This window comes from Zingiber officinale, unplaced genomic scaffold, assembly GCF_018446385.1.
Source record: "Zingiber officinale cultivar Zhangliang unplaced genomic scaffold, Zo_v1.1 ctg157, whole genome shotgun sequence".
In the NCBI taxonomy this organism is placed as follows: domain Eukaryota; kingdom Viridiplantae; phylum Streptophyta; class Magnoliopsida; order Zingiberales; family Zingiberaceae; genus Zingiber; species Zingiber officinale.
In genome coordinates, this window is record NW_024589851.1 from 186,038 (window position 1) to 198,625 (window position 12,588).

Sequence of the window (12,588 nt, forward strand, 5' to 3'; positions counted from 1 at the left end):
TATGAGAAGAACTACCCTACTCATGATCTCGAGCTGGCAGCTGTAGTTTTTGCACTTAAACTCTGGCGACATTATTTGTATGGAGTCCAGTGTAGAATTTTCACAGATCATCAGAGTCTTAAGTACTTCTTCACTCAGAAGGACTTAAACATGAGACAGCGCAGGTGGTTAGAGTTGGTCAAAGATTATGACTGTGAAATCCTCTACCATCCAGGCAAAGCTAACAAAGTGGCAGATGCACTCAGCAGAAAATCTAGTGCATCACTGATGTCTTTATCATCACTAGCCCTGCCACTGCAGAAGGAGTTGTCAGATTTTGGGCTTGAAATTATCGAAGGACAGCTCTCTGCATTGACCTTAGAGTCTACATTGCTTGTGGAGATACAGAGAAAGCAAAGCGAAGATCCGGACATCCAGAAGATCAAGCAGGGGATACAGAAAGAAGACAACTCAGAGTTTAGAGTGACAGATAGCGGAATTCTTTATCAGGGGAGTCGCATTTGCGTGCCCAATGATGAGGAACTGAGGAAGAAGATCCTAGAGGAAGCTCACAGTACACCATATTCCATGCATCCTGGGTCTTCCAAGATGTACCAAGATGTGAAACAGAGGTTTTGGTGGTCAGGACTCAAAAGAGATGTAGCTAAGTATGTCAGTACCTTGACATGCCAGAGAGTCAAAGCAGAACACCAGAGACCAGGAGGAGTTCTTCACCTCTTCCAATACCCGAATGGAAATGGGAAGACATTTCCATGGACTTCATAACAGGTCTTCCAAGAACCACCAGTGGATATGATGCGATATGGGTAATAGTAGACCGATTGACCAAGTCTGCTCACTTCCTAGCCATCAAGGTGTCCCACTCCATAGAGCAGTTGGCCCAGCTATATGTTAAAGAGGTAGTCAGACTTCATGGAGTTCCTAAATCTATCGTTTCTGATAGAGATGGGCGCTTCACCTCACATTTTTGGGAGTGCGTTCAGAATGCACTAGGCACCAAACTCAAGTTCAGCACAGCTTTCCATCCGCAGACTGATGGACAGACAGAGCGAGTGAATCAGATTTTAGAAGACATGCTCAGAGCTTGTGCGCTAGATTTCAAAGGAAGTTGGTGCAAGTATTTGTGCTTAGCTGAATTCGCTTACAACAATAGCTATCAGGCTACCATTAAGATGGCACCTTATGAAGCACTATATGGCAGGAAATGCAGATCACCCATATGCTGGCAAGAAGCAGGAGAGAGAAAAGAGATAGAAGCAGAGTTGGGCATTCAGACAGAGGTGATAGATGAGACTACTCAAGCAATCCAGAAAATCAGACAGAGAATTGAGACTGCCCAGAGCAGACAGAAGAGTTATGCTGACACACGCCGTAGGCCATTGGAATTCCAAGTAGGAGATTCAGTTTTCCTCAAGGTCGCTCCTATGAAGGGAGTGATGAGATTTGGCAAGAAGGGCAAATTAAGTCCTCGCTATGTAGGACCTTACCTGATCATAGAGAGGATTGGGAAAGTAGCTTACAGGCTGGACTTACCACAAGACATGTCAGCAATACACAATGTGTTTCATGTCTCTATGCTAAAGAAGTGTCTCCATGACCCGAGCCAAGTGATTCAGCCTCAGTCAGTGCAGATCCAAGAGGATCTTAGTTATGAGAGCAGACCTACACAGATAGTGGACAGAGCAGTCAAGAGATTGAGAAATAAAGAAGTACCACTAGTGAAGGTCGTCTGGAAGAACCAGAAGCACGAGGAAATCACTTGGGAGCGGGAGGACAGTATGAGACAGAAGTATCCAGAGCTATTCTAAGTTCGAGGACGAACTTTTTATAAGGTATGGGGGATTGTAACGACCCAATTTTCCCTATTTTAAGTTCTAAAAGTCCAAAAAAATATTTGGAAATACTTTTAAAATATTCTAGAGATTTTTAGGAATTTTTAGAGTATTTTTACGTAATTTTTGGAGGTCGTTTAGTAGGTTTACAAAAAGAAAGAAGTTTTGACCAAAAATCGTTGAAGGTGAGACTCGAACCCAAGACATCGGGTCGAACCCGACCTAACCGGATACAGCCAACCAACTGGGCTGCGCACGCTTTGTTAACCAAGTATGAGGAGAAATAAGTTTAAGGTATAGTGTAATGGGAACCCAAAATTAGACCTAGCTATAAAAGGTTAAGTGAAAAGGGATTATTTTTATTCTTCTTTTTCTCCCGAAATCCCTTCTTCCTCTCGTTCTCGCGTGCGACAGCGGCGGCGTTGCTTGGGCGAAGACGAAGCCGAAATTAGGGCTGCATTCCGGTGGTTGGTGAGCGTTCTTCTTCAAGGGTTTTTCACAAACCAAGCTTCTCTCGGCAAGGCAAACGCTTGGGCAAGAGAAGAGGCCGAGATTTGGAGCTTCGCTCGACCCTAGACCTCCTCCTCGGTTGTAAGTCCAAGAACCGGCAGTAAGTACTACTCACCTGCGGTAGGAGTTGCTACGATCTTTCGGTTTTCGTTTCCTTGTTTTTCCTGAGTTTCTTGAATCCGAAACATGCTATAAGGATTTGGGCTTTTGGGTGTTCTGCCGTGGGCTTCACAGGGAAATCAAGGTTTTGTTTAGGTTAGTTGAGCATGGAGTATGTTCCTAGTGCCAAGTAGAATTGTATGCATTCTATCCTTAATTATTGCTAGGGATTTTGGCCGTGCACAGTGGAGTTTCGGTTGATTCCTTGCTGCCCTGTTTAGGATCATACCGAATGGATCATTATAGTTATCCCATGTTGCTGCCATGAGTTCACTTAAGGATGCATTGTCTTGGCTTGCTGTTGAATTCTTTGAGTTGTATGTTGTACATGAATTTCCTTGCTTTAAGGTCATGTTGTACATAGTTAAAGTTGATTAGAGATTTGTTTTTACAGCATGTTTAAGAAGTTGAGTAGCATTCTATGTCTGTTTGTTTTTACAGCATGATCAGAATCACTAAAGGTAGCATCCTTTGTCTATTTTATAGCATGCTTAAGAAGCCCTAAAGTAGTATTCTTTGTCTATGTTTTATAACATGATTAGAATCCCTAAAGTAGCATTTTTGCCCTATTTTACAGCATGTTTAGAAAGTCCATATTTGCTTTCCTTTGCTCTATTTTATAACAGGCTTAGGGAGTTCAGATTTGTTTTCCTTCGTGTTATTTTTATATAGCATGCTTGGTTAGTTGTAATCCTATACTTGTTAGATATATATCTAAAGGATTCTAATAAGCTCTAATAAAGGATTATGAGAAGTATGAGTAAAGAAAAAGACCAAGGTCTAATTAAAAAGAGATAACAAGTAAATTAAAGTAAGAGGCTAGTACCCGACATCCAAGAGCTTGTCGTTAAACAAATCCAGGTGACCATTTCCGAGGTATTGGCCCTGGTAGACCGAGCTCTGCTCTTTTAGGATTGGTGGCTCGCAACCCCAACCTATTAGGGAACGCGCATGAGTTGGTACTAGGCCTGGGCCCAAGAAAAGAAAACCCAAGAAAAGAAAACCAAAGAAAAGAAAAGTTAAGTAAGAAGGAAGAAAGAAAGAGGAAGAAAGTAAAGGATAGAAATTAAAAGATTAATTTCTAACACAAGGATATAAGAAATGAAATAAGTTCCAAGCTTAGAATAAATAAGAATGGTTAGTTTCTTTGATTCTAAGTTTACATTGTTAGTTTCTTGTTATCCTGCTTGATACTGAGTATGATTTGTATTCCGTTCATTTTCTGTATACCATGAGCACATGCAGATAGCTTTATTATTTCAGTTTCAGCACTTATGCATTTCATTTATGCATTTCGAGTTTTGTGAGATAGATTAGTACTTACTAAGCGTTTTCGCTTATAGATCTTGTTTTTCTTTCCTCCTACTGCAGATAAAGGAAAAGCTAAGATATGAAGGGAGGCGACAGGGTGGTGGTGATGATGGATGTGTGTGGTGACTGAACTATGGAGAGGTCCAGAGGGGACTAGCAAGACTTATTTATTTAGAGTTTATGTCTAGTTCATTTTCCTTATTTCCGTTATGAAATTATGAGTTATGATTGAGTTTGATGTGCATTGTAACTTATTATGCTTCATTCTGGGAGATTGAGTTTAGTTCATGTTGCTAGATTAGTTTTTGATTATGATATGATTTATTACTGCGTGGTTGTGAATAAATTGTGATCCAGCCGCATGTGGCTGTGTATATATATCTTGTGTATTATAGATTTGGTCACCGGTACAGGGGAGACTCTGCCGAAATTTTTCGGTAGGAATTTCTCTGAACCGTGATAAATCTAAGTGTCGCTAATAATAGCATAAGTGACACTAGTAAGTAGAGTAGGAGTTAGCTAACGGTCGCCCTTAGAGAGTAGTAGTAAGAAGGGTGGTTGTTACAAATAACTTAAAAACTTTGCATCCCTATCAGAGACAATGATCCTAGGCATGCCATGCAACCTAATAACCTCTTTAAAGAACAATTCAGCTATATGCGATGCATCATCGGTTTTATGACATGGAATGAAATGCGCCATTTTGGAGAATCTATCTACCACAACAAAAATTGAATCTCTCCCCCTCTTGGTCCGTGGTAATCCCAAAACAAAGTCCATTGAAATATCAGTCCAAGGTTCACTTGGTATAGGCAAAGGGGTATACAAGCCATGGAGTTTCAATTTAGATTTAGCTTGTTTGCAAGTGATGCACTTCTCACAGATTCTTTCCACGTCACGATTCATATGAGGCCAAAATAAATGATCATGTAAAACCCCTAAAGTCTTAGTAACGCCAAAATGACCCATCAAACCACCACCATGGGCTTCCCTAGTGAATAGTTCACGTAACGAACACATAGACACACATAATCTATTTTCACGAAATAAAAACCCATCATGCCTATAGAACTTACCAAATGCAACCTTATCGCATGCTTTGAACACATCAGAAAAATCAGTATCGTTAGTATATAAATCTTTGATATATTCAAATCCAAGTAACTTCGTATCTAAAGTGGATAGTAAAGCATACCTTCGAGATAGTGCATCAGCAACTACGTTCTCCTTTCCTTGCTTGTATTTGATCACATAAGGAAATGTCTCAATGAATTATACCCATTTAGCATGACGTTGGTTCAACTTATGTTGGCTCTTCAAATGCTTTAGAGATTGATGATCTGTGTGAATCACGAATTCTTTTGGCCATAGGTAATGTTGCCATGTCTCCAATGCATACATCTCCTTGTCATATGTGGGATAGTGAGAGTGGCTCCACTCAACTTCTCTCTGAAGTAAGCAATGAGTTTCATCTCCTGCATAAGCACAACACCTATACCAATACCAGAATCATCACATTCGATTTCAAATGTTTTAGAAAAATCTGGTAGGATTAGTAAAGGAGCAGAACTTAGCTTTTCTTTCAAAATGTTGAAGGCCCACTCTTGCTCCTCTCCCCACTTGAATGACTCATTTTTCTTGATGACTTTAGTAAGAGGAGCTGCAATATTGCTAAAATTACGAACAAACCGTCGATAGAAGCTGTCCAAACCATGGAAACTCCTCACATGGCTAATTGTTGTCGGTGTTGTCCACTTTTGGATTGCTTTCACCTTTTCCTCATCCATCTCAACGCCTTTAGTACTAACAACAAAACCAAGAAATATGACTTTTTTCATACAAAAGGAGCATTTAACGAGGTTAGCAAAAAGCTTTTCTTCTTTTAGCACACTCAAAACTAACCTTAAATGTGAACATGCTCTTCTAAGCTTATGCAATAAATCAAAATATCATCAAAATACACAACTACAAATTTTCCTAAGAAAGCACGCAAAACATGGTTTATCAAACGCATAAAAGTGCTAGGAGCATTAGTTAAGCCAAAAGACATTACTAACCATTCATATAAGCCATGTTTGATTTTAAAATCAGTTTTCCATTCATCACCTTCCTTCATCCTAATCTGATGATATCCACTCCTAAGATCAATTTTTGTGAACACACAAGAACCATGCAATTCATCAAGTATATCATCAATCCTAGGTATTGGATGGCGATACTTTACCATGCTGTTGTTGATGGCTCGACAATCCACACACATCCTCCATGTTCCATCCTTTTTGGGAACGAGTAACACAGGCACGGTGCAAGGGCTCATGCTTTCTCGAACATACCTCTTTTCTAATAATTCATTAACTTGCCTCTGAAGTTTCTTTGCTTCCTTCGGATTGCTTCTATAGGCAAGTCGATTTGGAATGGATGCACCGGGTACGAAGTCAATTTGGTGCTCAATTCCTCTAATTGGAGGTAAACCATGAGGAACCTCTTCAGGAAAAGACCACCTGGATATTATATAGGCCCCTCATCAATATTAATTATTCTACTCATTAAACATGTCATCTTGGTTCATTTTAAACCTTGAAAATTTCTAAAAATTCATAGAAAATTTCTGTAAATTAATTCTTAAATTATCGTTTGTGGGACCTTACAGTGACAAACATGACCGTGTGATTTCACATGCTCGTCCCTTGATTTTCCTCTAATGGGAGGCACAGTCGTGCCTATGGGGCACGACCTATCCTTGGGTGGCACACGGTCGTGCCAAGGGGCATGACCAGGTTATAGATCTTCTCTATATTTGTTTCAATGTGCTTCTTTGCTCCATTTTTACTTCAAATGACATTCTATTAATAAAAATATACAAATAGTAAATCTCCAACCAAATAGAATGAAAATATAATATAATAATAAAATAAGGTGCAATAAATATAAATTATGCTTATAAAATATAATTAGATGTGCGTTAAAGTATATCTAAAAACATATATAATATACACACATCAACTAACACTTGCATCTAACTAGAAAGAGGAGTTTTTTTTAACCCATCAAGTTTCTTTTATTTGCATATCTAGAAAAATAAATGTCATAGTTGAATGAATATTTTGGATTCCAAAAGCAGAGAGCTAGCAGGAGAAATGCATAAGAGATGGTGACCCCAAGCCAACCAAGGGGAGAGGCTTTTTTATATTAGATGCCTTCGTGAAATGGAAATCAAAATTCCATTTTTTTAAATATCACATGTTTGATTTGTGTGTAAGTAATCCAATGTTCTCATTACCACATGCAATTTCCTCTACAAATAAGAGTGCGTCTGTGGATGCATTTGCTTAATATCTACATTTTTGAGTAATGAGCAACTCAGGCAGCATCTCTGGCCATGCCATCACCGGTTTTCTTCTGTTTGTTGTGGTCATCTGTGTCGGCTTCTTGCTGCCTCATGAGTCGAGGGTGACTTACTTTCGCTCTCAATGGATGGTAAACTATGTAAGTTTGAATAGATTGGCTAATGTTGTAAACTAAGATGGATGAAATGCAAGAACTTGAATTTCTTTGTGCACAAAATTACCATGGACAGACCAAAACAGAGCCAACTCCATTGCCAAAAGATGAACTAGAAGCATCGCTGGAGAGGCTCTCAATGCCCAACAAGACCCTCATCATCGCAGTGCTCAACAAGGCATACATCGAACAAAACGGCATGTTGCAGCTCTTCCTTCAGGGCTTTCGAGAAGGCCATGACACTTGCTTTCTGATCCATCATCTCCTCTTCGTTGCGGTGGACCAGGCTTCCTTCGACCATTGCCTTGCCCAGCACCTCAACTGCTACAAGCTTGTCGCAGATGGCGTCGACTTCTCCGCTGAGGCGTTCTACAATTCGAACGAGTTTCTTGATATGATGTGGAGGAGGACCCAATTCCTTGGTGATGTTCTCAGGCGTGGATACAGCTTCATTTTCACAGTAAGTGAGAAACTACATAAATCAAAGGATATGAATGGGCAGCTAACATTTGCTCTTTCTTTTACCAAGGATATGGATGTGTTGTGGCTACGGAATCCGTTCTCGAAGCTACAGTATGAAGGGGAGGATATGCTAATGAGCAGTGACTGGTTCAATGGCAATCCCTTTGACGACTCCAACTTCTTCAACACAGGGTTCTACTTTGCGTCCCCGAACAATGGAACTATAGCTTTGTTCGATGAATGGTATGCATCTAAGAACTCATCGGGAAAGAATGATCAAGATACGTTGCTGCAGATGAAGAGGGATGGAGTCTTTAGGAGGCTGGGGCTGAAAGTTAGGTACCTGGACACAAATTCCTTCACCTGTTTCTGCCACAAGAGTAAGGATTTTGGTGAAGTAGTCACAGTGCACGCGAATTGTTGTGTGACTGTGAAGGCCAAGCTTACAGATCTCACAGCTGTGCTCGAGGTTTGGAAAGCTAACAACGGGACATCAAATGTGACATGGCCGGCAGAAACTGGGTTTTGCTTGTGAATCAACGAGTTTAGCAAGTTAATGAATCAGAAAGGTTGTAGCAATTCACCAGAGAGGAAAAAAAAGGTTATGACAAGATTTTTTTTTTTCAGTAAGACACACCTAGGTGTGTTATGATTTGTAACTCATACAAAAATATCATTTTCTGCTGGAGTTCATGTCCAATACTGACCTAATAATGAATAAATCTCATTTTACACCCAAAAAGAAAGCAACCTTTTGCATAATATAATTTAGAGTTTCTTTTTGTCAAAAAAAAATCCTCGTACAAATCTTATCGTTGAATACGAGTCTTGACGCAATGGTAAAGTTGTTACTTTATGATAAAAAGTCACAGATTCGAATTTTGAAAACAGTTTCTTGTAAAAAACTGAATAAGACTGTGTATAATAAATCCTTCCCCCAGATCGCGTATAATGAAAGCTTTGTGTACCGAACTAACTTTTTACAAATCTTATCGTTCGTTATTTTTTTTTTGTCCGAAAAGATAGATATGATTCCTTAGGCGATAAATATGAGAGTTCCCAATTACTCATAGGTCTTATCCTCTCTTAGTGAAATATCATTCACAACTTAGTGGGAAAAAAATTACCTCTGTAGTATTTATATTTGTCTATAAATAATCTTGAAATTTATCTTTAGTTGCAGAATACTTATCTGTAGTTACTAAAGAAAAAAGAGAAATTTCTGAAAAAAAAAAGTCAATACGGAAGATAAACATAAGAAATGCAAAGAAATTAACCAGTTGTTGACAATTTCTTTGATAACAAATTAAGATGAGTTCGTCTAGTAAAATATGATTACCTTCATTTTAAATATCTCTCATACCCATCTTAAATAATATTAAAATAAATAAATTATAGGATCAATTTACTGTCAATCTTTAGATTATTTTTTTCCAATAGAAATTAATCTTTGTTTCATGATAATAAAATTATCATCTTTTAATTAATTAGATATCTTGTGAGGACAAAATAAAATGATCTCTTATCTTATTATAATAAAAAGATCATCTTCTAATCAACTGGTATCTCATAAAAATATTTTTTCAATGTATAGAATGTTGTACAATTCGGAAGAAAGATGAGGGTCAGATTAAAAACAATGTTTTAATGGTTAAGCACAAGGTCACTGCTAAAACGAAACATATTTAGTTGGTTAGCAGCACGGAGAAATATCACGACTCATTTTACAGGATATATGTAAACACATAAGACATTGAAACACCAGAGAAAACAATGTTTTATTATGGTCCAAGCTGAAACGAGTTAGACATCGTGCTAGCAAACTGTCTCCAAGGACTTGTAATTGACAAAACAATTATAGGCCGAAACATTTTTTTTTTAAACTTCGTAATTCCAAATATAGCACATGGAAACAAAGTGATATAACTTTGGAATGCACCTAAACCTACCATGTTTACTAATGCTGATAATATTAGTCGGCGGTTGTGATCCTTGTAAGTGGTCCCCACATTTACAACCCAAGGTGTAAAAAAGAATGTAAACATGGGATTATCTGCGGGATTAAAAAGGTGTCGGCAAAAGGCCATCATGTGACCCAAAATTTTCCGAATACATTTTCCTTTATTGCAATAAAGGTAGAATTCATCATTATAGGGGTGTCATATAGTTGGTCCTATTGTTGGTCTTATGATCATAGAAAATAAATCGAAAGGTAAAGAACTAAAGCACTAAACATTTGATAATATAACGGAAAACTTTTAATTTCTTTCTAGAAAATCTATACGAAGAGAAATATAAATACATATACTAAGTTTTATGATAGGTATATCTTTGATGCGTGCACACGAACCCCAGACAGCTTGGATCTTAGCACGATCACACGTTCGCACCTCTATGATATCCACACGAACAAGCCTTCCTCTGTCTCACAAACTCATAAGTGGAGAAGAAAACTACCTAAGGTGGTGCTAGCAACCAAGAAAGTGAGTTTCGGCCAAAAGGAAGAAGGAAGAAGGAAGAAGACAAAGAGTTTTTCATCTAATGAAAATTTATCCATAAATCATATTTATATCCATCACATGAATATCAAAGGGTTTTTCCCCTTTGATCTTCCAATCCAATGGCTCAAAATTGGTCATTCAGTCCAATGGTTCAAAATTGATCATTTATCTTCCTTGGTGAACTCAAGTTCACCCAATGAGTCTAACTCATTGATTCTCATGCAATTTCAAATTCAATGAAACATCATTTTATTAATTCGAATTGACTCCATGAGTCTAGTTTAAATTAGACTCAACCCAATAATTAGATCCAATTGAGCCTGACTCAATAAGTCCAATTCGGATTAGACTTAATCCAATGATTCATCATATGAACTCATCTCTAAATCTACTTATTTTTTGTATGTGACCCAATAGGTTCTTGTAACGTTGGTAATGTATCCAAATCAATATTTAAATACATAAACAATGAGTGACATCTAGCAAGACATCATTGTTACCCAAGTAACGAGAATATCAAGATCCGACTTAACCTTTTCGTGACTATTATCTTGTATGACTTGATTCTTCTATCCTTGATATATAGATTGATCAATAAGGTATAGATCATGTCACCTCTTATCAATCTTTGTATTTCTTGATCTCTAAATACACACACTAAAACAAATAAGTTCAATATCACATATTGACTCATTTAAGCATGACCATGCATTCTTGTGTTCTACTAATCAAGGGACCCATAGATATCGCTTCTGTCATATGGAAGGGATAGATCTCATCTACATCACTTACATCCCTCCGCATAAGTTATTGCATACCAAATGATCGACTTTATAGTCCACCCTGTTATAGGTAACGTTTGCTGATACCAAAGTATACAACGCCTTATGTAGGGAACCGTAGTGACTTCAGGTCTAAGAACTATTCATACCAATAGTCACATGAGAATATTTATGACACTCATATACCGATCCATGAAACATTCTTATGGCGGGTCATTCAGTATATATTGTCTAATATATACCCATGTATCAACCTGATATCTCATATCTATGACTTGTGAGATTAAGTCATCCGTTGACCTATATGCTAGTCTTAACGCATTAATATTGTCCTTGCATATTAATGTTTGACTTGAAATAGTTAAGAGTAGTGTTCTATGTTGATATGGGTTAGGTTTAGTAGATCCCCGGTGAGAATAAGAAAGGAAATAGCAAAATTAAGCAAGCGCTACTATCGACCGAGATATACCTTGAGAAGGATAGGCAAATATCGGTCGGTATATACCTTAAGAAAAGTAGGTTAATATCGTCCGGGATATACCTTGAGAAGGATAGGTCAATATCAGCCGGTATATATACCTTAAGAAAGTATGCCAATATCGGCAGGGTTTAAGCGTTTAAGATAGATAAGTCAAGATTGTCTGAAGTAGTACATCTAGATATAAACTGATATTGGTCAAGTGTATATGATCGTCCGGGTATGTAAAGGTACAAGGTCTTATAGGGCAAATAGAATATCATCGGATGATTAAGACATATGTTGAACAATAGTAATAACTCGCTTGAATATAACTTAGGTTCAAGTCCGTCCTGGACAAAGCATAGTATAATATCAGGTTGTCTATAATTTAGTAAAAATAGGGAAAAAGGCATAGGCGGTAAATATACCTCAATATAATATGTAAGACAAGACGATAAATATACCTCGATATAACATGTAAGACAGGGCGAGGATGAATATACCTCGATATAACATGTAAAGAGTCAGATAGATATCATAGTATAAGATCAGACTGTCTGTAACATAATAAAAATAGGGTAAGTAAGTATGGACGATAAATATATCTCCAGATAGCTCATAAGACAGGGCGAGAACAAATATTTCAAGAATATTTATAAATAGTTTAATGAAGATATTTGCAGTATGTGATTATTTAATAGGTTTGTTAATTTGGCGGGAAGAATGTTTCTAGACTTTTCTACAAGCACTAGGCAACAAAGAGGTACATCTGGGGTACATAAAAGATTCCTTAAAGGTTATTTTCTGCAAGTACATGGCTTACGTCATCTCATAACAAACTCTAACAAACTGGGGTCCACTTCATGACTATGGAGGTTATATGAAGTGGTATAAAAAGGGGAATCCTCTCCGTTGGCCAGGTATGCTCATGCTTACGCTCACCACACTCATAACTATTCATTACAAACCCTAGTTTCAATTGTTCATCTTCTTCTTCTTCTTCCTCCTTCTTCCACACTAAGAGAGATCACTGACTTGAGCGTCGGAGGGACTAGTCAGGGATTCTCACC

At 37.8% G+C, this 12,588-nt stretch overlaps 1 protein-coding gene across 2 annotated transcripts; it reads left to right on the plus strand.

Moving 5' to 3' along the window:
• The first annotated feature begins 7,103 nt into the window (after positions 1–7,103).
• Positions 7,104–8,517, plus strand: LOC122036411 (uncharacterized protein At1g28695-like). 2 transcript variants are annotated; one of them, XM_042595710.1, is made up of 3 exons: positions 7,104–7,289; positions 7,390–7,773; positions 7,843–8,517. In XM_042595710.1, the coding sequence occupies exons 1-3, from the start codon at positions 7,164–7,166 to the stop codon at positions 8,308–8,310; spliced, it is 978 nt and encodes a 325-aa protein (XP_042451644.1). In that variant the 5' UTR covers positions 7,104–7,163; the 3' UTR covers positions 8,311–8,517. The 2 variants fall into 2 exon arrangements, with proteins under 2 accessions (XP_042451644.1, XP_042451643.1); XM_042595709.1 differs by having other exon boundaries at positions 7,112–7,298.
• The last annotated feature ends 4,071 nt before the right edge of the window (positions 8,518–12,588 follow it).

Bases quoted from the DNA above. Each gene is read 5' to 3' on its own strand.
- LOC122036411 (XM_042595709.1), top strand. From the start codon at position 7,164: ATGAGCAACTCAGGCAGCATCTCTGGCCATGCCATCACCGGTTTTCTT. The intron at 7,299-7,389 runs GTAAGTTTGAAT...TACCATGGACAG, and splicing joins CTCAATGGATGGTAAACTAT to ACCAAAACAGAGCCAACTCC. The intron at 7,774-7,842 runs GTAAGTGAGAAA...TCTTTTACCAAG, and splicing joins GATACAGCTTCATTTTCACA to GATATGGATGTGTTGTGGCT.